This window comes from Acytostelium subglobosum (genome assembly GCF_000787575.1).
Source record: "Acytostelium subglobosum LB1 DNA, scaffold: scaffold38, whole genome shotgun sequence".
Lineage (NCBI taxonomy): Eukaryota > Evosea > Eumycetozoa > Acytosteliales > Acytosteliaceae > Acytostelium > Acytostelium subglobosum.
The window spans coordinates 135,272-159,582 of NW_012236495.1; the positions used below are offsets into that span (position 1 = coordinate 135,272).

General features: G+C 43.0%; 10 protein-coding genes across 10 annotated transcripts; 4 read left to right on the plus strand and 6 right to left on the minus strand.

Annotated features, from left to right (window-relative positions):
• Positions 1-467: 467 nt before the first annotated feature.
• Positions 468-1,689, plus strand: SAMD00019534_121240 (hypothetical protein; the record flags this gene model as incomplete). The annotated part of the gene is made up of 2 exons (XM_012892679.1): positions 468-1,496; positions 1,576-1,689. 2 exons carry the CDS (start codon positions 468-470, stop codon positions 1,687-1,689), a joined length of 1,143 nt encoding a protein of 380 aa, XP_012748133.1.
• Positions 1,690-1,909: 220 nt separating this feature from the next.
• SAMD00019534_121250 (hypothetical protein) lies at positions 1,910-3,320 on the minus strand (the record flags this gene model as incomplete). The annotated part of the gene is made up of 3 exons (XM_012892680.1): positions 1,910-3,025; positions 3,110-3,192; positions 3,260-3,320. The coding sequence occupies 3 exons, from the start codon at positions 3,318-3,320 to the stop codon at positions 1,910-1,912; spliced, it is 1,260 nt and encodes a 419-aa protein (XP_012748134.1).
• A 2,996-nt stretch (positions 3,321-6,316) lies between these two features.
• SAMD00019534_121260 (hypothetical protein) lies at positions 6,317-9,043 on the plus strand (the record flags this gene model as incomplete). Its single annotated transcript, XM_012892681.1, has 3 exons — positions 6,317-6,386; positions 6,479-8,034; positions 8,120-9,043. Coding segments are annotated over 3 exons (2,550 nt in total), but the record flags the coding sequence as incomplete, so codon positions are not given.
• A 448-nt stretch (positions 9,044-9,491) lies between these two features.
• On the plus strand, positions 9,492-10,639 carry SAMD00019534_121270 (hypothetical protein; the record flags this gene model as incomplete). Its single annotated transcript, XM_012892682.1, has 2 exons — positions 9,492-9,579; positions 9,663-10,639. Coding segments are annotated over 2 exons (1,065 nt in total), but the record flags the coding sequence as incomplete, so codon positions are not given.
• Positions 10,640-10,754: 115 nt separating this feature from the next.
• SAMD00019534_121280 (hypothetical protein) lies at positions 10,755-13,030 on the minus strand (the record flags this gene model as incomplete). Its single annotated transcript, XM_012892683.1, has 5 exons — positions 10,755-12,016; positions 12,077-12,307; positions 12,395-12,628; positions 12,693-12,946; positions 13,017-13,030. The coding sequence occupies 5 exons, from the start codon at positions 13,028-13,030 to the stop codon at positions 10,755-10,757; spliced, it is 1,995 nt and encodes a 664-aa protein (XP_012748137.1).
• Positions 13,031-13,855: 825 nt separating this feature from the next.
• On the minus strand, positions 13,856-14,532 carry SAMD00019534_121290 (hypothetical protein; the record flags this gene model as incomplete). Its single annotated transcript, XM_012892684.1, has 4 exons — positions 13,856-13,940; positions 14,012-14,182; positions 14,245-14,389; positions 14,463-14,532. The coding sequence occupies 4 exons, from the start codon at positions 14,530-14,532 to the stop codon at positions 13,856-13,858; spliced, it is 471 nt and encodes a 156-aa protein (XP_012748138.1).
• A 545-nt stretch (positions 14,533-15,077) lies between these two features.
• SAMD00019534_121300 (hypothetical protein) lies at positions 15,078-16,220 on the minus strand (the record flags this gene model as incomplete). The annotated part of the gene is made up of 1 exon (XM_012892685.1): positions 15,078-16,220. A coding segment is annotated over one exon (1,143 nt), but the record flags the coding sequence as incomplete, so codon positions are not given.
• A 727-nt stretch (positions 16,221-16,947) lies between these two features.
• SAMD00019534_121310 (hypothetical protein) lies at positions 16,948-18,786 on the minus strand (the record flags this gene model as incomplete). The annotated part of the gene is made up of 1 exon (XM_012892686.1): positions 16,948-18,786. The coding sequence occupies one exon, from the start codon at positions 18,784-18,786 to the stop codon at positions 16,948-16,950; it is 1,839 nt and encodes a 612-aa protein (XP_012748140.1).
• A 776-nt stretch (positions 18,787-19,562) lies between these two features.
• Positions 19,563-20,983, plus strand: SAMD00019534_121320 (hypothetical protein; the record flags this gene model as incomplete). The annotated part of the gene is made up of 3 exons (XM_012892687.1): positions 19,563-19,806; positions 19,885-20,221; positions 20,287-20,983. 3 exons carry the CDS (start codon positions 19,563-19,565, stop codon positions 20,981-20,983), a joined length of 1,278 nt encoding a protein of 425 aa, XP_012748141.1.
• Positions 20,984-21,074: 91 nt separating this feature from the next.
• On the minus strand, positions 21,075-24,129 carry SAMD00019534_121330 (hypothetical protein; the record flags this gene model as incomplete). Its single annotated transcript, XM_012892688.1, has 2 exons — positions 21,075-22,476; positions 22,550-24,129. The coding sequence occupies 2 exons, from the start codon at positions 24,127-24,129 to the stop codon at positions 21,075-21,077; spliced, it is 2,982 nt and encodes a 993-aa protein (XP_012748142.1).
• Between the last annotated feature and the right edge of the window lie 182 nt (positions 24,130-24,311).

Consider the following 24,311-nt stretch of genomic DNA (forward strand, 5'->3'; position numbering starts at 1 on the left):
TTCTCACTTTGAACGCATCAAAGAGATAGATATTAAGAGATAAGAGAGAGAGTAGGATGGATAGATGTCCTAACATTGTAATAATGAATGTGTTCAGTTCAATGGAACATTACGAGATTGATATGTTGGGATTGGCATTGACATCCAAGAGATATATGTCAATCTTGTTGAACTCATTCGATTATCTCAATGTTAATAACAATCAATCACATAAGGCATGGTTAGTTGATAACATGCATCCTTTAAACATTGGTATTATATATGTATACAACAATAGCAACAACAATAACAAGGATATAGATGGTGATGACAGTCAGGCTGATGATGATGATTTGGAGCAAGTGGCAACATCACCTACATCTACAATCATACGATCGACTACTACTCGTCTAATGTTGTCTGGATACAAAGACCCGATACCGCCTGGTTCATTACCGCCTCAACTAAGAACATTACGAATGAGTTATATGTTTAACCAACCTATTGCACCTGGTTCGCTGCCCATTCATCTCACCACCTTGGTTCTAGGACAAGAGTACAATCAACCGTTTGCCTTGTACTCCTTGCCTGAAAGTCTCACCAATCTTGACCTTGGCTTCACATCATTCAATCATCAGTTGTTGACAGGATCACTACCAACATCTCTTACTTCACTCTCGCTCGGTCGTTATTTCAATCAGCCATTACTGTCTGGTACGTTCCCATCTTCTCTAAGGTCCTTGGTCTTTGGTCAAGACTTTAATCAATCACTCACACCGGTTGGCGGACCTCATGGACTACCGCATTCACTTACATCATTGATCTTTGGTGCATCGTTCAACCAACCAATTGAGGACGGCACATTGACGTTGCCACTGCTCACATACCTGATGTTTGGTAGCCACTTCAACCAGGCTCTTTTACCAGGTAGTCTGCCGCCATCACTCACCAAGATAGTCCTGGGATTCATGTTCAATCAAGAGGTGCATCCAAACTCCTATCCAAACACTCTCAAACATATGACCTTCCCAAGGTTGATCAGTGACAGGGAAACATGGGCCAATATTCCTCGTAGTGTTCAAACCATCTGCACTGGCGCACCGATACGCTGGTTGGACTCACAACTTCGATACCTCTCAGACTCAATCAAACATGTCAAGTTGCAAGAATGGCTACATCTGTTCAAGTTTGTGATGGAGCCAATCACTTGTAGATTGGAAACATTATCAATGACGATGATCATATCTCCATGGAGACCAAGCTCATATGATGGGGCGATCAGACAACATGTAGAGAAACTATTGTTGATGAGTCCCAATGTTGCCAACTATCGGATCAAGTTCTTTGAGATCTCGGACCTCAATCGAAAGTGCGCCACATTACATCTAAGACGATTGAACGACATAAGTGGATGGATCATGTTTAAGTTGTATGACAAGTTGGAACGAGACAGTGTACCATTGCCACCACAACTACGTTACGTCAAGACATTATATGTCACTGCCAATCGTCCTCATGTATGATTGCTGCAATCTCGCGGCAATGTTCCAAGTCTGCCGTCTCTGCATCTACAAGACTGGTCAACATCACATCTAGGAGAAACTAAATGAGGCCATCCAGGGCCTTCCAGAGTATGGACATCAGTACATCGAAGTGGATAGCCTTGTCAACGACATTTATTCTTCCTTCAACTGGTTGATCATAATGTAGGGCTGTTGTGCTGTGTCGGTGGATGAAGAAACCTCCAACAGCAGCAAGTATGACGACAGCACATCCTACAATGAAGCCAAGTGTCAGACCATAAATCTCAATAGCCAATGAATAGCTGTTATAACGACTGTTCATGATGTTGTCGTGCTGGGAATGCCAGGTCGGGGATGGACACTTTGGATGAACGACAACTTTTGAGGTCAAACATGCGTCCTCGCGATCAAATGTTTAATTGTTTCAGTCTGGTCTCTATCCTCTTACGTTCAAGTTTGACATTGGCATTGCGCTTGAAGTAGACAATAGCACCAGTGATTGTGGCTGCAAGTGCCACTCCGCATACTACCACAATCGTTACAATCTTCCAAGTATCAAATGATATACTTGTAGCCGATTGAGCATCTAGGCATGCAGTGTTGGACGAGCCATCGGCATGGTCAACGAGGATATTAAAGTTTGGATCGATCACGCATTGTCTACATTGTGGCATGTTGATACCAATGTATGATGTTGATGATGTTGAGTTGCCATGAGTGCCAGCTGGTGATGATGATGATACATTGATAAGTTGATTGAACGAGTAGAATGGACGGCCATCTGATAGGCCAACAGGTAGGAAGCTGCCATATAGAGCACTGCCATTGTAGTTTAGTCTGATGAACTGAAGGTTGTTGTCATATGGACTTGTCCCATTGGTGAGCGATGGTTCGATACATGACTTGATATGTTGGTACTCAGAGTCCACCTTCATTACGACTCGGAGAGTGTTGAGGTTTGAGCGGTATCTCCATCCATTGATAGCTATCGAGACTTTGAGTGTATTAGTGTCTAGAGTGATGGCTGTACCAGCGAATATTGTTTGGATTGACATGTTTGTTGTTGTTTGAAGTGTTGCGATCACTTCAATATATCCATCATGTTTGAATGAGTATTGATGGATTGATTGATTGATCGGTATGATTGGTGTCCAAGATGGAGTCAATACATCTTTGACTATATGATCATTGTAGTCAAGCTCTTGGATTGACACAATTGATATGTCAAACCTCTCTGTTGTTGAGGTGATCACCGCTGATGGCAATGAATCATCTGGCAGTATCTTAGACTCTTGATTGATCTGTGATTCACAAATGAATCCTCCGTAGCCTTTGGAGCATACACATCTACGCTTGTAGCAGTATCCGTTACCAGAGCACAATGAATGATCTCCACATTGATCTTCAATAACCAATGGCACAATGTTTAGATCTTTGGTCGAAGTGTAGATACTCCCATCAATGTCGATTGTGATGTTGGCAAGACCTGGTTTGATACTAGTGCTGTCGTTGTTGTTGTTGATCTGGCATATGATTATTGTTGTCATTCTGATCAATGATTGACATGGTTCATTGTTGATTGATACCAATACATCTTGATTCGATACATTGAATGATCCAAAGTTACCATAAATGGTCACATGGGGCTGTGTCTCTGTCACCTCATTTATCGATGTAACTAAAGGATAGTCTATGAGAGAGTGAGTTAGTGAGTTAGTGAGTGTACCCTTGACTAGCTGGTGATGTGATAGACATACAGTAGATAATTATCGAAGTGTTCAATGTCAAGTATGTACTGTTGATTGAGATGAACAACATTGTCTCTTGTGTCAAGTTGACGTTTGGTAATCTACATTCAATGACATTGTCCTTCAATGAAGTGATACTACATTGATATATATTATCAACAGTAACAGTATATACATAACTAGTATTGAATTGACCCTTCACAGTAAGTATCAATAGTCTTAGATTGACACTATAGTCTCCAAATACATTGTCTACCTTTGATACTATAAGTAGTAGATCATCAACTTGTTAGTATACCTTGAGTCGATGCGTTGTGTACACAGTAACTTACTATCTGTTATCCATGATATTGGTAGAGAGTATAGAGTTGTGTTTGAGAATAGTACTGTAGCTGTACCCTCTGGGTATGGAGGTAGATAGGTCAACACCTTATTGATTGATAAGATTGATTGAATATGTGTATCATGTTGATCATTTGTATATCCACCAATGTTATTACCAACAATAGTGATCAATGGTTGACTAGGTGTAACAACATAGAACTGTTTATCAATGCTAACATCTGACAAGTAGTGGTTGGTAAGTTAGTTGATGATCATGAATGAGTGTGAGATATGATATATACTGCATTGGAATGATGGGTTTGGATCAAGAGTGGATGGAGGCAAGAAGTTATTGAGTATGTTTCGATAACAATAGAGACAGTCTGGTACTGTTATCAAACCAGTGTTCTTTAGAGTTAGTGAATCAACTGTACACACTGACTCTGGAAGTGATGTTATCAATGGGTTGGACTCCAAAAACAATGAACTAAGTAATGGCATCGATACATTTGAGACGGATTCTGTTGTTAATTGATTTCCAGATAGGTCCCTATTTAAGTATAAAGTATTGTAAGTGATCTAAAGTCATTACTCCCGAGTATTATTAATACATACAAAGTTATAATTGATGAAGTATTAAAAGTTGGATAAGATGTCAGGTTGATGTTTCTCAAATATAAGTGATTTAAAGATAAGATAGGACTAAAGTCCAAGGAGAGAGGTTTGAAACGATCCAAGTATCTTGTATAGGAATAATAATTGTAAGTATTAAGATTATTAAATGAATGTATCTGTTCTTACATCTTTGTAGTCAAAGGACATCTTATTAAATTGACAAATGATATGTCCCCTGGGCTCTGGAGATTCCTAAATAGTAAAGTTATTCATTGATTAGTATATTATAAATCTTAGTATATATATATTTAAATAGAATAAACTTACAAATATGTTAAAGTTGGTAAATCAATTGATATGTTTACACTCTCCATAAACTTGGTATCACTGGTGTATTATGTTTGTTTGAATATTTAGAATTATAAAGTTATTAATAATAAAAATATTTAAATTACTTACAAACCAATTAGTTTTGGATAGTTGACATAAGATATATTGAATATTGTCGTTGATAACTTGTTTGATGGAAGGTCAAATTGTCTAGGAATAATCAATAAAGATAATATTTGTTAGTTTCAAAATTGAGATCCTTGGATGATATAATCAGTTGACAACGTACAATGTTCTTAAGTTGGAGTATATCTTTGATTGATTGTACCACTCAACTTCAGGAAGGGGCACCAATGTTTGATTGAATATAGTATCTTGGACCAGAAAGTTCTCCAATCTTTGATTAAACATTGAAGATGGTACATTGGTTCCCAATATCACCTTACCAAGAAAACTATATATTTGAATATATTAATATTAATAAATGAATGAGTATATTTGTGTCCAATACTTACAATCCTTCCAGAGGTATATATTCTGGAAACTTTGAAGGGATATTCAAAGGTGTATACATGTTGTAAGAGATGATTCTGATTGTAATATAAAAGGAAATGTTAATAATAATGTCATAGAAATAGCATTGGATAGTACATACGACATTGAAATAAGTTTGATGTTTGAAGGACTGTCAAGGAGAGCCAACAGATTGAAAGACTCATTCACTGGTAAACTTTTAACATACATTGAGAACATCATTAAGTTTGGAAGGTATAATGATGTAATATAAGGATCAGGAATACCATTGTCTTGTGTCACTCCTAAATCATATCTATTTGAATAAATATAAGTAAGAATGTATTGATTTGGTATTGATAGTGAGCACTTACATTCCAAGGTAATACACACTTTGTACTCCCTCTGTTGATGTATTCATACAGGATATACTTCCAAAATCAGTTGGGGCAATATCTTCACATGATGTTACGCTGTAGTTCCAACTCTGTCTGTATTGTGCTGCAAACCATTGAAGTGATTGAACTTAAAATTATACATATTAATTTAATTTAATCTATTGATAGTATTCTACATTATTGTACATACGTTCCAAAGGATGAAATACTACACCTGATGTACAACTAACATATATCACTAATACAATAGTCAAGTTAATAAATATATTATTCATTCTTTAGATTGTATTAAATATTTTAATAAAGTGATTGAAATGATACATTTATGTTTAATATAGATTATATAATATCTATTCTTTCAAAACATTTCGATGTTATAAATATCTTTTTGATTGGCCCATTATCAGGATCTTCATCATCACAGAAGCCCTTTCCTTTTTTGGAGGTAACGTAACGTTCCCCCTTCTACCACAACACAATCAAACACACACAAACAATCATAAAACAACAATGAGATATATTAAACAGGTGTTTATTACAATAATCATGAAATGTACCACATTATAGTACCTTTAACATATACATATGTTTGGGCCTGTGTATTCATTCACCCTCGGTACTCTTCACACTCTGCAATCAGAGTGTTGTTAGTGAGTTACTTACTACTAACACCTCCACTCAAAGAGGGGGTGATCACATGATCATATTATTGGATTGTAGTACTACTACAATACTACTACAACAACAATAGTAGTTATAACATTTCATTAGAACAGATATAATTCATAATTATTACTATTAATATTCAAACAGATAATTTAAGATATTAATAATTGTGATCCAGTGCAATTGGATTTCAATTAATTGTTTGATTGATTTTTTCAGAATGGTCTATTTCTCTCATCAATCATTCGCTTTGGCAATATTATTAATATTTGTTGTAAATAATGTAAATGGTATGTTAAGAAAATAAGATTGATCGATTGATTGATTGATCGAATAGCACACTAATACAAAGTGATCACTTGATGACATGATTGATCATTAGCTGAGAGAGCACCATTGTCACCTGTGTGCTGCCACACTACTTGTCCATTGGACCAGGTGTGTCTTTCATGTAGCGGTCCACCAAGGTGTATGCCAATATGCAGGTTCTTGTCATGTCCTTCAAACACTCAGTGTACAATTGCATTGGGATCAGATGGATTGTATGAGCCACGTTGTTCAATCATCACTGTTACAACTTCGACACCGTCTATAACAACAACCACAACATCATCATCGTCAGAGGTAGAGGCCTCTTCGACATCAATAGAGATCCCTACCCAGCCTCCAACCGAGCCTCCAACTGAGCCACCAACAGAGCCACCAACCGAGCCTCCAACCGAGCCTCCAACAGAGCCACCAACAGAGCCACCGACTGAGCCTCCCACCGAGCCACCAACCGAGCCTCCAACTGAGCCCCCTACCGAGCCTCCAACCCAGCCTCCAACTCAACCTCCCACCGAGCCTCCAACCGAGCCTCCAACTCAGCCCCCCACTGAGCCACCAACTCAGCCTCCAACCCAGCCACCAACTGAACCTCCAACTCAGCCTCCCACTGAGCCACCAACTCAGCCACCAACTCAGCCTCCCACTCAGCCCCCCACCGAGCCACCAACTGAGCCTCCTACTCAGGCCCCTACGCCACCCCCAAAGGTGCCATTCGACTCATTCTTTGCCCAGACACACGTGTTGCCACCTCAAGGAAAGACGTTCACAGTTGGCGATAACAAGACCAGTGATCTCCACCTTACTGGTGATCGTGAGACACTTCTTATCATCAAACCAAAGGCAACCACAGGGAATAAGATAGTACGAAGCACGATGGCCAATGACTGGCCTGCACCACCCAAGGTCGACATCTACACGCCAACATCAGAGTGGACCATCAGCAACCCAACTGCCGTGGCATTGGCAACGACCATCACCATCAACCCACCATCAGCCTTCCCACCGACAGAGTCCAAGGGCGACCCAATCATGACCAATGCCTATTCAGTTCGCATTCCTCGTCAATATATGAAGCCTGGCATGAAGATTGTGGTTGGAAGTGATGACTCGCAGGCCATCTTCCCAAAGGTTGGCATGGACAGCACGTTGAGAATGATCATGCTCCCATTCTACATGTTTGGCGCGAGAAAGGGTGTGGAAATGCCTGCTGAAAAGGTCATCCCAGACGAGAGTGCCAAGAAGTCAATGTTCCAGTCTTGGCCATGGGCCAATCTTGACGTCACCATGCATGGTCTTAATGAGATTACATGGCCATCCATGGCCATTTCTCCAAGGGATGGTGGCCAGGCCCAAAAGGTCTCTGGTTACACTGAATTGAAAGATGGCTATGCGCTCATGGGTGAGGTGCTTAATATCCTTGGACAGTTGCAATCGACCAATGGTGACAGCAACAGCAACATGTTGTATTACTCACCACTGATTGTCTTGGACACACCAAATGGAAAGATTGGCTTCCTCGGCGGTGGACTTGGAGGAGGCAAGAAAGGAACTGGCGATGAAGAGTACGCTGGCATCTTCATCCATGAGATGGGTCATGCCATGGGTGCACCCGTATGTATCCCATCAATCACTCGATCACTCAATCATTAACGCTCCCTCCCAATCAATCAATTAATCGATCGATCGAAATGAACAGCACGCTGGAGAAGCTTACGACAAAGGTGAATTCCCCTATGTCAAAGGAAGTTTGGATGGCTCAGTCAATGGATTCGACAGTGATCACAATGAGTTCCTGTCAACGTTTGTCCCCTCAAACGCATCAAGCTTTGCATCGTGCAAGGATGATCATGTGTTGAAGGACGGCAAGTGTGTGAGACAGGACCCGATGCAAGGTGGTGCTGGCGATCAATCGCAAGGCTACAGGTACACAATGTTTTCGGACTTCAACATGGCGCTGTTCCAGAGGTATCTCGAGGGCACTATAAAGGTGGACAACACGGGTAAGCACATACTTAGTGACGGATCGTTTACCTATCGCCCTGCCAAGAACGTCTACGAGTACTGGGACACGATCGACTTGAAGTGGGTCGAGAGGAAGAATGAGACCACCGATAAAGGCCTGTATGGAATCAATGGAGGACTGCCCAAGCAGCGCGATGTGTCCATCTACACGGTGTTCATGCAGCTCAACACTGCAATTGGATCAACTTGTGGCGCAGACTGCTCAATCGCCTACCCCTTGTCTCCCAAGTACATTGGCAACATGATCGATTTCTTCGATCCCAACGACCCAGTGCAGCTCAAATTGATCGAACCCAACAAGGGCGAGTACCCATGGTATTGCCATGCAAGCGGCTGCGACTACACTATGCGCGTCACCTATGAGGATGGCACCAAGTGGATCAAGCTCCTTCAAAAGGGCAAACGCTCATGGTTCAGTCCAACATCTGATGACATTAATCCAGATGTCACAGATCCAGTCAAAGGTGATAGCGTAACATGGTTTGTTGAGAACATTCCCGGTGACAAGAAGCCCAAACTGGTTGAATTACTGGATACCCCAAAGGGCTTCAGTGGACCAACACCAACTGATGCCAAGGTACTTCTCTCAGTGACCGTATAATGAATGAATGAATGAAAGAGAATAAATGTGAATGAATGTGAATAATAAATCTTTGAATCCAGCTTCAACAATATACCCAGTGATTGCCCTACCAGTACCCCTTCTCATGAAGTGTTGCGACTTGTACAATGAATAAAGGTGTTGAATGTGATGGCACCACCTCGATCATTGATTATACTACATCTTCCACCCTCTTGAATTATTGATTGGATTGTGTGTGTTTGATTAACACCCTTTACTATGTTTGATCAAAGAATCACTCACACATCCATCTTACAAGTTGTGATCTAACAAGGTGTGTGCCCTTATTCATCTTAGTAGGAATAATAATATAACATTTAAAACAGATAATACTATATATAATATTAATATCAATAATTAATTAATTCTGTGTACCAGAAATTGATCAGATTGTGATTTATTGATTGATTTACCAAATTGAGAAATGGTGTATTTCTCTAATAATCAATACCAATCAATCACTTTAATATTATTAATATTTATTAGTGTAAATATTAATCTACTTGTAAATTGTAAGTATTGATCAATATCACTGACCAATCAACTTGATTGACTCTAATAACAAACAAAAATAATACTTATGATTGATCAATAGCTGAGAGAGCACGATTGTCACCTGTGTGCTGCGATACCACGTGCCCTGTCGACCAGGTTTGTCTATCATGTACAGGACAACCAAAGTGTATACCAATATGTAGGTTCTTGAAATGTCCTATAAACACTAAGTGTACAATTGCATTGGGATTTGATGGATTGTATCAGCCACGTTGTACAATGATCACTGCTACCTCAGGAGTGCATACAACTTCGTCTCCTATTCAAACTACTACCACAACAACAACTACTACAACATCGTCTTCTTCAGAGGAAATACCTCCTACTGAACCTCCAACCGAGCCTCCCACAGAGCCACCAACTGAGCCTCCCACAGAGCCACCAACTCAACCACCAACTGAGCCTCCAACTGAGCCTCCAACTGAACCTCCAACAGAGCCACCAACTGAGCCTCCCACAGAGCCTCCAACAGAACCACCAACAGAGCCTCCAACTGAACCTCCAACTGAGCCACCTACATCTCCTCCGACTCAGCCACCTACTCCACCTCCAACTCAGACACCTACTCTAATTCCAATACCACCTACAAAACCCCCAACCGAACCCCCTACTCCACCCCCGACTCAGCCACCAACTCAGCCACCAACTCAGCCACCAACTCAGCCACCAACAACACCTCCGACTGAACCTCCAACTCAACCACCTACTACTCCTCCAACTGAAACTCCAACTCAACCACCAACTCAACCACCAACTCAACCACCTACTACACCTCCTACTGAGCCTCCAACTCAGCCACCAACTCAGCCACCTACAACACCTCCAACTGAGCCACCAACTCAACCACCAACTCAACCACCTACTACACCTCCTACTGAGCCTCCAACTCAACCACCAACTCAGCCGCCTACAACACCTCCGACTGAACCACCAACCCAGCCACCAACTCAACCACCTACTACACCACCAACAGATCCTCCAACCCCATCTCCAATAAGGCCTACACCACCTGTAGTGTAGTCTCACACTCCTCTTTCTTTCAGAATAAATCACAGTTGAATGAAGGAATGAATGAATGAAAGTTTATTAAGTGGTTGTTGATCCTATCTGGATATCCACGTCATGTTGAATATTAATGTTGTTGTTGTTGTTGCATAACCTTGAGTTTGGAATCAATCCTCCTCTGTTCCACTCTGTACTTTGACCTTTGCCGAATGACTACCACGGTAGTGGCTACTACTGCAATTATTGCGAGTCCACATACTACCACAATGGTGGCAATCTTCCAAGAGTCGAACTTTTTTGTCGCTGCTCTAGTGGCACACAATGACTTGTTGCGAGGCGTACCCTCAGATGAGTCGCCATCGAGTAATATTGAGAAGTTTGGATCGATTGAACATTGATTACATTGTGGCATATTGATACCGATCATTGTGGTCGATGAATTAGTTGTGATTAGTTGAGTCAATGAGTGGAATGGACGACCATCTGACAGTCCAACGGGTAGGAAACTGCCAAAGAATGTCATTCCATCATAATGTTGTTTGATGAATTGGATGTTGTTTGGATCAAATGGATCAGTACCATTGGAGTTCAATGATGGTATACATGTTTGATCTTGATTCTTGAACTCGGAGTCCACCTTGATCACAATCCTCAATGTGTTCAAATTTGATCGATACCTCCATCCATTTACATTGATTGATTGTTTCAATGTGTTTGTATCCAATGTCATGTTGACACCTGCAAACTTCATGACGAGTGGTGCAGCCGATGTCTGAAGTAGAACAGTCACATCCAGGTAGGCGACATTAATCAATGTGTACTGATTAGTTGTAAGTGTGCCATCCACCACTGGCTCCATCTTGTTCCATGATGGTGTCAACAACTCCTTGACAACACTACCTATTTGGTCAACTTCTTGAATGGACACAACTGATATATCAAACTTTGATACATTGGATGAGATGATTGAAGTTGGTACAGCAGGGTCAGGTACAATGATCACGTCTGGATTGATTGGTAAATCACAGATGAAGCCACCATAGTTTGGAAGGCAACTACACTTGCCCTCTACACATTGACCATTTCCAGAGCAGTTTGAATCATTTCCACATTGCTTAACGATCTCCAATGGTTGAACGACTAGGTCTCCACTCGAAGTGTATACACTTCCACTGACATTGATGCTCAAATGTACTGGACCAGGGTCGAGTGTGTTGTTGACTTTACAAACAATCATTGATGTTGTATAAATGAAGAGATTGCAACTCTGGTTTCCAACAATAACTGATACTTCTTGAGCTGTTGTGTTGACAGATGTAAAGCCTCCATATATGATGATGGTAGTTTGGTTTGCCATAATGGGTGGGACCGAGGTCACAACAGGGTAGTCTATATTTGATGATGATTGAGTTAGTCTGTGTTTGGAAGGAGACTTGCCTCTCAACTTACAGTTTACAATGATAGATTTGTTAAAGGCTGCGTTTGGAATACTGATTTCCACAAGTACTGGTGTCTCTTGAGTAAGATTGATTGATTGAACATCACAAGTTATTGAAGTTGTTGTTACATTCTTGACAATACAACTATGTGTGTTGTCCACAGTCACTGTGTATACCTGAGTTCGATTGAACGTTCCCATTGCAACCAGTTCCAATTTGTTCAAATTGACACTATAATATCCTGTTATATCAATTGTAGAGTCTTCAATTGGAAATAACTAGGTGTGAGTGATGTTGATTTGATCAATGAATAAGTATTTCAACTTACTCAAAGTTGTCCAAGAGATTAATCTAACTATATTCTTGGAGTATGAGAATGTTATGTTGGCTACACCAGATGGAAAAGGTGGATTGAAAGTTGTAATCTTGTTTGGAACTACTGGCTTCAGTCTTGGATCAAAGTCATTATTGTTCAATGGTGCGCCACCCAAATTATTTCCAGTGATTGTCAACATTGGTTGTGATTTGGTTGCGACCAATGCCACTTGATCAATATAAACATCTATTCAATTATATATTTGTTAGTTTGATTTGATTGATTAGGAAGATGGGTGGTATGTACATACCACATGAGTAATTGGCAGGAATTTTCAAGGTAGCAGGTGGATTAAAGAATGGTTTGATGGCACTTATGTAACAAGAGTAGCAATCTGGTACCTGATTGATTGAAGTGCCATCCATACGAACCAACCATACTGTACAAGTGAAGTCTGGCAACTTTGTTAGATACTTGTTGTTTGAGAAGTATAAATAACTTAATCTACTTGTGGTTGATACTGGAAGGTCTGGTACTGATGTGATATTGTTATTTGAGAGGTCTCTGTTTTGGATAGTGATTAAATAGTTAGTATTATGTTTATATAGAAGGAAATGATAGACATTAAACATACATGATCATTGTCATATCATTGAATTTTGGAAATACAGTCTGTTGGGAATTGATCAATTGTAATGTATTTAGATCATGGAATAAACTGTAATCAATGATTGGAGGTGGAACTACATTTCGAAGGAGTCTAAATTATAATATTAGTTAATGGAATCAATTCCAAATTCAACTGGAAAATATATATATATAGTTACATATGAGTTATTTTTGGACCATTGATTGTTGTCATGAACGATGGAGTAGCATATTGTTGTTTAGATTCAAAATTACTAAGGTAGTGGAAATTAGTATAGTGTCATTCCAATTAGATTGATACAATAACTTACAATCTATTCAATTTCCCAAGGTCGATTGATATGTTGACTTGTTCTTGAAAAGTAATATCTCTATAATTGATTGATTGATTAATTAAATTAATTAATTAAATATTATTTAGGTATTGAAATAATTATAACTTACACATCAATCAGATTAGGAAAAGAACTGTTCTTAAAATCCATAATAGTTTTGGTCATCTTGGTAGTTGGATAAACTATATATCTAAGGAAGTTATGGATATGTTAATTTAAATTATATCAGAACTTTGATAGATGGCACGTACAAGTCTGTGAGATTGGTCATTATATTTGTTGTTGGATCAAATATTATCTTTGGTTGTACAACACTATAATTGTAATTAACATTTAGTTTGAGAGTGACCATTGATGGATTGAATATTGTTGTAGGGATATCTGAACTCAGCTCCACAAGACTCAACTCACTAGTGATTGTTTGAGTGTAATGGAGGATAAGGTTAGGCTAGTATAATCTTTGAGATGGCTGCAGTTCAAAGTTTGATAATTACAAAGTTTCCAAAGGGATGAACTTGGGGAATTGTCCTGGAATTGAAAATGGGCAAGTACCAGGAGATATATTACAATCAATACTAATAAATGATTGATGATATAGTTAGTAAAAGAGAAAGTGAGTGAGTGAGTGATGTGATGTAGTACATACACAACGTTTTTTAGTTGGTCATTACTAGATTGATCCAACAAAGAGAGCAGACTGAATGTGTTGTTTCGAACATCTGACCTCATTTCAATACTGAATGAAGACAGAGATGGAAAGCTCAAGGACTTCAGATTAGGATCTGGAAATGAGTTTGTAATCGGGATATAGTAGTTACTAAATAGTAATGATGATTGATTAGAGAACAGATGAATGTTAAAGAACTAAATAGTACATACATATCCAACTTGGTGATGGTTTGAGCACCCTGTCCATTATCGATACACTTGAGATCCGAAGTGTCAGTTGGTATCTCTGAACATAGATCAGTATCCAATCTCCAATTGATATTATATTGATTGATCAACCATCTAATAGATGTCACTGTGTAATTTAGATCATTGTAAGTTTGTGAGTGATTGTCCAATCATACTTTATTCCATCAACCAATACATACATTCTGTTGAGTCCAATGGTAATTCAGAGTTTACAACTGATGTCATTAATAGTAGGAATGCACACAACATGTAAAAGACATGGTAGTTGAGTACCCTACTTACTCTTTGTTTACTGCAGTAGTACATATTAATAATATGATTATATATATGTAGGTAATCTAGTAAATCGTTTGTGATAAGAAGATACTTTGGTGTACCAAGGTAGAACATAGGTCCTTAGCCCAAAAGATATTTGTAAAGATGAAAAAATGATTTGATTTTCTTATCGGGGGGCCATCGTGATCAAAACGACATGTCGGGGGTTTATTCCTGAGGGGTTACATGAAAAAGTATCCTCATCTTATCTTAAATAAAATAATATTTGTTTTGCTATAAGTAGGGCCACCATATATTCTACTACAATCGTTATTATCTTCCATGTACATCATATTGGTAACATTCTGTCTAAAACACAATGAAGATGATGTTCCAAGATGTGTCGTTGGCAATGCCAGCCACAGATCATGTCTTCAAACAGTTTTCTCGCTGCTCTTGGTGCTCACTGACGAGAAAACTGTTGCCCATTTGGCCTCACATCCCAATAGTTCGATTTCGTGTCCTAGTCTCTTGAGTCAGAGTATATATATTCTGTCCCAATACCAGGTTGACTTGTTCTGTATGGATGGGTGACTCTGGATACATTGGTCCACAATGGCGAAGGATGGACCTTCGTCGTAGCCGAATTGGTAGTTGTACAGGTAGCTGACCGTCCTGTTGAGGTTCAACTGCTCAACGCAGAGTGCCATGAGATCCTTGCATCTAAAATGGACCATGTGTCCAAAGTTGATCGAGATAGATGTGGCTTGATTGGCGCAGCTAATAAGAGGAAGAGAGTCCTTCTCGGGAATTTGCTTCAGCCTGATGTGTTTGACGTTGCAAAGTGATCTGAGGAATGTGTCCAGAGGGCCCTGGACCATGAAGCAGATGGTGAGCTTGTCCACAGGTCTCAACAGAACGGGCATGTGATCATACAAGGCGATGCACATACTGTCGATGGTACATGTTGGTGACTGCAGCAGGTAGTCGAGTGTCTGATCGTTCAGACGGTGCACGGGGAACTTGAATGTTCGCAGTGTGCGCTTTGACACGAGGAATTGATGCAGGCGCCTATAAAAGTCGATGTATTCCTCATGGTCCTGGAGGTCCTCTCCAAGTGTGAGTCGGAAACAGAGTGACCTCAGCTGCGACAGAGACTCCAGGCACTTGAACAGCCTGTCGCGCTCTGCCACCAGTCCACAGTAGAAGTTGGACACCCCGTCGACATGGGTAAAGCGGTCGTAGAGCGTGAGCTTGGTGAGTTGGCTGAAGCACCCGGGGTCCAAGAGCGAGTCCACCATTGGCAACTCGTAGTCATCCGACTCAATCTTGAGCGTCAGGTGTCGGGTGGTCGCCAGTGTCGGCCGGACACGCTCGAGGTGCTCTTGCCACTTGCCAGCCTGGTCAATGACCACGCCGAGCGCGAGCGTGTGTGGATATGACTCGCTCTGCTGCACTGAGCATCGAGAGGAGGTCCAGTGGGCCTTTGAATGTATGGATGCCCAACGGAACGAGCTGAAGCTCGCTGAGCGACGGTCTGTTCTTCTTGAGCGATGGTTTATGGAATAGCGGCATGTGCAGCGCATTGAATTCCCATGGGAATCGGAAGAGCGAGTATCTGTTGGATGAGGCATGCTGCTCCATCTGAGCGAGTGTGTCCATTGGTCCGAGATAGATTGCATCGTTCAGCTGCACAATGTATGTGTGCCATCGTCTGCATACGAGGCTCATTGAGCGACGCCATCGTCTAGCGATGGCACCCCGCTTCGTGCCCTCTTCACCTCTCCATGCTGTCAAGACTATAAACGACTCCAAGAGATTAGGAAGTTGTCTGCAACTTGTCATCATTTAGGTCTTGTCAATGAACGATTGTAGAGCAATGACACTCTTTTGAAACAAGTGAATGAGTGAGCCCTTTGAATGAATGAATGAATGGTCCAAGTTCACACACCTGCTCCATACTTCATTCATTTTATTACATTGCGAACAGATACATACCAATAATGATTCATTCATTCATGATCAGAGTTAGAAACATACAGACAATGGATAACCATCAGGCGTAATGATATTAAATGAGTTTCAATGCCACTTCTTGTTCCATCCTTCTTCTTGTGAAGTATACATGTATAAATATTGGTATTCATAAACAAAAGTGATATTGACACTAAACAGTTTTGATCAATCAAAAATGATGGTACGAGATCAAACAAAAAATACATCTTGGACCCGACGTTCGGATCTGGAAACTGATTGGCTGAATGATTGGTGTGAAGATTGGATGGTCGGTGCAACATACATGCAAGTTCGTCTCGTTTGCCGTGCTTACTTTATTCCTTTCAATCAAATCAATCCAAAGTCACTTGTGATTGAGTAGACCCCTGTGGTGTTACACTACTATTGTACTACCTATTGCTGCTGGGAGGTGGAGGAGGTCGCCTGACGAAGCATTTGATTCAGCTCCTCTCTATATCGAACCTCGTTGTGTACCTTCTCGATGGCTGTGGGTGGCATGTGCTCGCCCAGCTCCAACTTGGTCCTCAGCTGCTCAATCTCCTTCAGCTTCTTCTCCAACGCCTTGATCTTCTTCTCTCGCAGCTCCTCTGGGGACTTCTCCCTACCTGGCTGTTGTGGCTGTGTTGCTGGTGGTTGCGCTGTTTCCTTTGGCTTGCTGGGCTTCTTCTCTGGCTTCCTTCGTTCGGTTGGTGATGATGTCTGTGCCACTGACGAGCTGCCGCCGCTGCCCACCGTGTAAATCTTGAATCCTGGGGGGTTGGGAGACACGGTCTCCTTCTGCGAGGTCGCTGCTTGTGCTGCAAGTGCGGCTCTCTGACTGGGTGGCGTGTATTTGGCGGGTGGCGCGGTCTCTTTGATGGCTGAGGCGGGTGGCATGACGATCCTCTCATCGGGGAAGGCCAGAGGGTTTTGTGGTCGCCACTGTACTTGGTAGAGATCGGGAATCGCCTCCTTGTAGATTACGCTGCCGTCGTACTTGATCACCTTGAGTCCATTATCGACACGGATACGTGGCGACAGGAATGCCACGACAAAGTGCACAGAGTCAGCCGCCCACTCTGTGAGAGTGGCGCAGTGCGCATGCGTCGAAATGATCTTCCTAAACTTGGTCAGGTCCCAAAAGTCCATGTCACCCTGCAGATTGCCAAAGCCTCCAAGCATCAGCAGCTTGCCGTTGGGCGAGAAGCGGATGGTGTTGCGCGGCAGCGTGCCAAAGTCGACGAGGGGCGTGCCCTTGACGTTAAACAATGTCGTCTGGAAGGGGTTGCCGTAGCTGACGATGAACTGGTCGATCGTTGGCGACCACTTTACATCGTGGATGGGGCCCTTGATGCCCAGCGTGTAGCTCGTGCCGTCCAGCGCCAGGAACCACAGTCCCGTCTCGCCGTAGTAACTCTTGCCTGTCTTGTCCGTATCGGTCGACGTGTGGATCAGCAGGGAGGTGCCCTTGCGGTTCCACTCCATGATGGCCTCGCTGGCCTTGAAGAAGGAGAGGTGCGACGCATGCTCGCTGATGTTGGGATAGACGTAGATCCTGCACATGCCGGGTGCGCTCTTGTTCTCGGGCACAAACGTCGAGAACTTGTATGGCGCATCGCCAGGCGCAAACTCAAAGCCGGCAACGTGAGGCAGCTTGAGATGCTTGGCCACCATGCCAATGTTGCGACCGTTGAAGAACTGAATCTCGTTGGTCACCAATCGGCCGGCGATCATCTCGTCGTCTGTCCACTTGATCAGGGGCCACGCCTCGGCGTTGCAGTTCCTCTGCGACGCCCTGTAGATGATGTTGGCGTTGCCGCCCGCGACGGTGATGTCCCACACCAACAGGTTGTTCTCGTTGTTGTTGGCCTCGGTGGGACGCTCCCACGTGAGCATGTACGAGTTGACGGGCGAGAAGCTGATGTGCACGATGCCCGGACGGTCGAGCTTGGTGTAGAAGGCGCCGCTGTCGGCCTTGTGAATGGCCACGTGCAGTGCGTGCACGTAGGCGATCAGCGAGCCGTCGGCGCTGTACTGGATGTGCTTGTACTCTGTGGCATCAAACTGCTGCAGCTTGGCATCGCAGCCATAGGCAGGTGACGACTGCGAGCAGATCGTCTTCTTTGATCGCAATGACAACTGGAGTGTTGGGGACACCGGTGTAGTGATGCCCAATGCAGCGGCCACCGCTGAGGCTGCTGATACTCCAGTCGTCGACGTAGTTGATGTTGTTGATGTTGTGGTCGAGCTCATTTCTTCTTTTATAAAGATACAAGAGTCCAATGTCTATTCTCGTCGACGATTAAATTGTCTTTGTGAATACCTAAATACTACTTTATATATATATAAATATATATATATATATATTATTTGTATATGTATATGAAGGGGAGAAATGAGTCAGAATGAATGAATGTTGTTGTTGTTGATGTTGTTCGCGAAGGATGTGCTGTATCATATGATGTATCGAGGATGCCCATTGCTTGAGTTGTTTGATAATGATTGATGGTCGGTTGAATGAATGATTGATTACTCACGTGCACACACAACAGAGCCCAACTAGTTATATATATATATTGCAATACACAACAACAAAGAGTGATAGAGTGTTCACAATGATAACTGACTTGACTCTGAGTGCGTCTCACTCCAGAGAGGTCCAACCCACTATTTTTGATACAAACGACACTTCGAACTTCCTACCTAAACGACAAGTTTGAAAGTTCCTTTCCCTCACTTCATCTTACACCGTTGCCAATATATCTTACTTTATCATGATAACAATGTAAATGATTTCAGTCATAATCAATCTATATATATATATATATATCTATTTGATTGAAGTTGAAGTGTAGGTTGACTTCCAACTATCACATGACTTGAAAAGTGTTGACACAAGTAGAGTGGCAGACCAGGAAGTCAACGACGTGGTTCACTTTTAGGGGTGATCACCTGCAGATGAGTCATTGAACAACATTGATTCTAATGTAGTTGTAGTAGTTGTAGTAGTTGTAGAGTTAATATATACAATGTTTAATAGCTTTAAGAATCTGTCCATATGGAGGACAGATGCGGAGTCACTACCTCCTGCTCCTGCTGCTGCTACTGTTGCTGCTGCACAACCAGATGATCAATCTCAACAACAACAGCAAAACAATGATAATAGTAGTAATACAGTAAATGAGACACAAGATGGTGAACAACAGCCACAACAACAACAATCAATGTTTGGTTTAAATAGAGTATCAACTGATACATTCAAGAGTATTGGATGTATGTACAACTCTAATGAATGTAGATGAATAGATAGATACTGACTCCATTCAATCAATCATGTATGAATACATATAGCCAAGTTCTCAATGTTTGCATCTAATGTTATATCAAAGATTGATGAGGAGAGGAAGAAGTTGATGGAGGAGAGTGAACAGAGTGATAGGGTACGTGCTATATTGAATGAGCCATTGCCACCTTGGATGGACTTTAAGTTGGACGATCAAGCCAGACAGAGAGAGGCAGTTGACAAGATACTAGATGTAAAGATGAGCAAGAAGACCTTCTTGACATCACCTCCAATCGACTCTGACTACTGTCAAGAGTTTGACACTGCCCTTATCCAAATAGCCACTGTCTCTCTCAAGTATGACAGGCAACTAGAGAAGATAAGATTCCTACTTGTACCAAGATTGTAAGTTTGATTGGAATGATTGACATTGATTGATTGACTTGTTTGATTGACATTGATTGATGTAGTATATCAGAGGAACAGTTCTGGAAGAATTGGTATTATAGAGTGACATTGATTAGACGTGAATATAACATTGTATCCAATGTGTTGACAGCACCAAGCAAGGCCACACCATCATCATCCTCATCAAGCAATGTACATAGTGATAATAATGACAGGGATACATCAACATCAACAACAACAACAACAACAATGGACAATAATGCTGGAGGTGGTACCAACAACAACAACAACAACAACAACCAATTGATAACATTTACAGACAGTAGTAGTAGTGATATAAGCAATTGGGAGAAGGAGTTGATGACCGAACTGGATGGATTCAAGAGTGATAATATAGACCTATCGATGAACAATGACCTTTTGCTCGATGATGAGGATGAGGATACGGACATTGGTAATTTAAAGTCTACAACAACGACAACGACAACAGGTGATAAGAAGAAGGAAAATGAGACAACCGACAACGACGAAGATGAAGATGAAGAGGTTGACTCTGACGCAGTGATCGATGAGGAGTTGGAACGAGAGGTGGCAAGAATGAAGTTGACACCAAACAATGGCGAGGACGAGTCCGAGGATGACTTGCTCAAGGAGATTGAGGCTGAGATATCGAGCAGCTCAGCCGACCAGCTGACACCAGGCGTAACAGGACTCACCTCCAGCACAGACAACGACGTGCCACGAGCTCAACTCGAATAAAGATTGGTAAACATAGGAGGAGAGAGAGATGTTGGATTTGTACATGTACATACTTGACAACAACACGTTGTCTGTCTTATGAAATTATTATTTACAATGTAGGTCGATCGGCGGTTGCTCCTGCTGTGCCTGGAGATGTGGATGGATCCTTGAGCCTCTGATTGCCCAGGATGATCTTTGGTACGATGCCATACTTGAGTCCAGAGTTGCGATATGATGGAGAGAGCATGGATATTCGGTTATCTAGTGTATCCATGTTGTTGTTGCTGTTGTTGTTATTGGTCGCTGGTGACTCCACATCACTGCCATTGTTACTGTTCGATGGTGATGATGTTGATGGAGCGGCACACTCGTCATCAGAGATCACACCGGGAATGTCTGAGAAGTTGATGGGGAGGTCTTCCAGATGTGTTATAATCTGTGCCATGTCATCATCCTCCTCGCCACTGGTGACCTCCTGGTCTGAATCATAGTCAATGTACACAAACTTGGGATGTTGATTGTTTCGCGTTGGTCTTGGTTGTCTCAGCATTGACATTGTTGGCAATTGAGGCTCGCTGGCTGATAGCTTGACATCACAATCACGATCACCATCTTCAGACGACACAAGGATAGTGGTTGGCTGGGGAGTGATTGATTCACAGCCACTGCTGCTTCCATCTGATGGACTCACCTCTCTTGGCGAGTTGCAAGCTGAGCTTGATGGTGACAATGCTGGAGATATAAGTATTGATGGAACATGAGGTTGTCCTGTCTCTAGTGGGTGCTCGCCTGGATCAGGCGAGGGTGTCCTGGCCGATCCAATCGCATGGCGCAACATTCTACTTTGTGAAATGCCCAACAAAGCATCGTCAGTGGATCGCGACATCTTCCTCCTGCGAGACATGACAAACTTGTGACTGTTTCTCCCTGACTTGGGAGGCAGGGGTGGCAAGGGTAGTTGCTTGGCTGGCTTGTCCTTGGTCGGCCCAGAGGGCAGTTGAGATTGTGGCTGAGGATCCAGTTGATTCAATCCGATCGTGATCTTTGGTACGACACTGTTGTGCAGTTGGCGCGGAGAGTGGATGATTGGTGACTCTGACCGCCCCTCCGCACACTTGAATCGTGTCCAACCGCCATTGCCAACTTGATAGGCATTCACTTCGACCAGGAACAATGATGATATCGGCCTGTGATCACTCTCGTGTAACTCATGACGTCGATAGACCAATGGTTTGATGGCTTCGCCCCGATATAATATCCTATCGCAGTATGATGGTGTTCGATTCTTCTCGCTTGTATCATATATAGTTGTGCCAATATCATACTTGTAGGTTGGGGCAAAGTTGATTGACTGCTCACTGAACCCAATAAAGGCGCGACCCGAGCCCATCTCAGTGGCCAACTGATCAGACGCCATCAATGTCTGCCAGTTCTTGTTCTGTACCAACTGCTTGCACTCGCTCTGTGACAAGTCGATGCGATAGTTGAGGTCGCCAAACCATACCAAGCATCTAAGAGTGGTGTATTGGGGTTAGGGTCAGGGCAAGGGTAGGGTAAGGGAAGGACAAGGGTAGGACAACATACTCATGATCCAACATTGAAAGATTGCCATCGAATGACATCATTTGTTGTATCCTCTTGAAGTCTTGTGCGCGACGCTCCATTCGATCGTGTGATGGACCCGCTGCTAAGTGCGAGTTGACAAAGCAGAAGCCTGTCTTGTAAAGTGAGAACCTGATGGCAACGCCACCCTTGTTGCCAATCTTGCCCATGGCGCCACAGGGCACGTCTGCCCGACACGCATCCTCGACGAAGGGAGCATGCTCCTCCTTGACAAACACCATGATCATGAGACCCACCAGCAGCTTGCTCATCACCTTTACGTAGGTGGCACCGGAGCACAGCGCCAATGTCTGTTCAATGTCGTGTTTCCATGGATGATACGCTTTGTCTTTGTTGAGCATTCCGTCCGCCGCTGTTGCCTTGACGATAGCTGTGGCCTTCATGTCAACGATCTCTTGCAGGCCAATAACAATGATGTCTGGCGCGAACGAGTTGGTGAGTAGCCAGTTGGCCAGATTGGTAGATCGTTTGCCATTGCAGTTCCATGTGCCAACGAACAGAGACAGGTGTTTGTGGCCTGTGACCCCGCTCGATGCCAGTGTGACCGCTGGCGAGGAGGAAAGGATCGATTGGTCATCCTGAACAAACAACGCTGAGCAGTCGCCAGCCGCATATATGGCAGATGCCTTGATCTTGGGTCGGACGATCAAGGACGGCCAAAGTCTGTTGCGCGTGTTACCATGTCCAAGTTGATGATTGTCGCCCGCGCCAAATGTGTATACCTCACCGGTGTAAGTGAGGATGATCGAGTGATTGGTACCAAGTGCAATGTGTTGTGTCTTCTTGTTCTCCACGTCTACCTGTATCAGCTGTGGATGCGGCGAGTCCACCTCAGTACCATTGCCAAGCTGTCCAAATGTGTTGGCGCCCCATGTGTATACCATGCCATCGCGAGTCAGCAATGCAGAGTGATGGCCACCCGCAGCCACGTCCAATACTGGAACGTGCTGATTGTTAATGAGCACGGGCACGGGAACCAGCTTATCATTGCAATGTCCAATGCCAAGACATCCTCGAGAGTTGGCGCCCCATGAATATACAAGTCCAGCGTCAGTGATGGCCAATGTGTGTTGCTCGCCAAAGGCCACCTTGGTCCAACGAATGTGCTCGCCATCGCGATGATCCATTGGACTCTGTACGGGCAGTGGGATGAGCTGGTGCGTCTTGTCGCTCTGCCTTCCATTCGCCAGCTGGCCATATCTGCAGCTGCCCCACATGTACAAGTCGCCCGAGGCAGTGATGGCTGCTGACACTTGATTTCCCGCGACCACCTTGGTCACGCGCAGTTTGCTGAGCACCGCGATGGGCAGGGGTACGGCCGAGTCGGCAATGTCGACGCCGAGTTGTCCAGCACCGTTGAGCCCCATGGCATAAACTCGGCTGTCTTGTGTAAGCAACAGGGTGTGATCGGCACCACAAGATACACTAGCCACCAACTTGCGCCAAACGATCTTGAACAGGGTAGTGTGTTTACGACCCATCACCTCGCCCCACATCAGACATTCACCATTCACAATAGCAGCAGAGTGATCTGTTCCCATTGACAGCTGATCCAAGTTCAACGACACCAATGCAGATGGCGGTGTTGGCTGCTTCCTATCCACATTGTGGCAAGTGTTGCCTGTTTTGCCTGGATAGTTTGATTGATTGATCGATTAACATGTTAGTGCTTTGGAGGACGTGATGATCGATCGTCCACAGTGTATCCACCAACCTTTTCCCC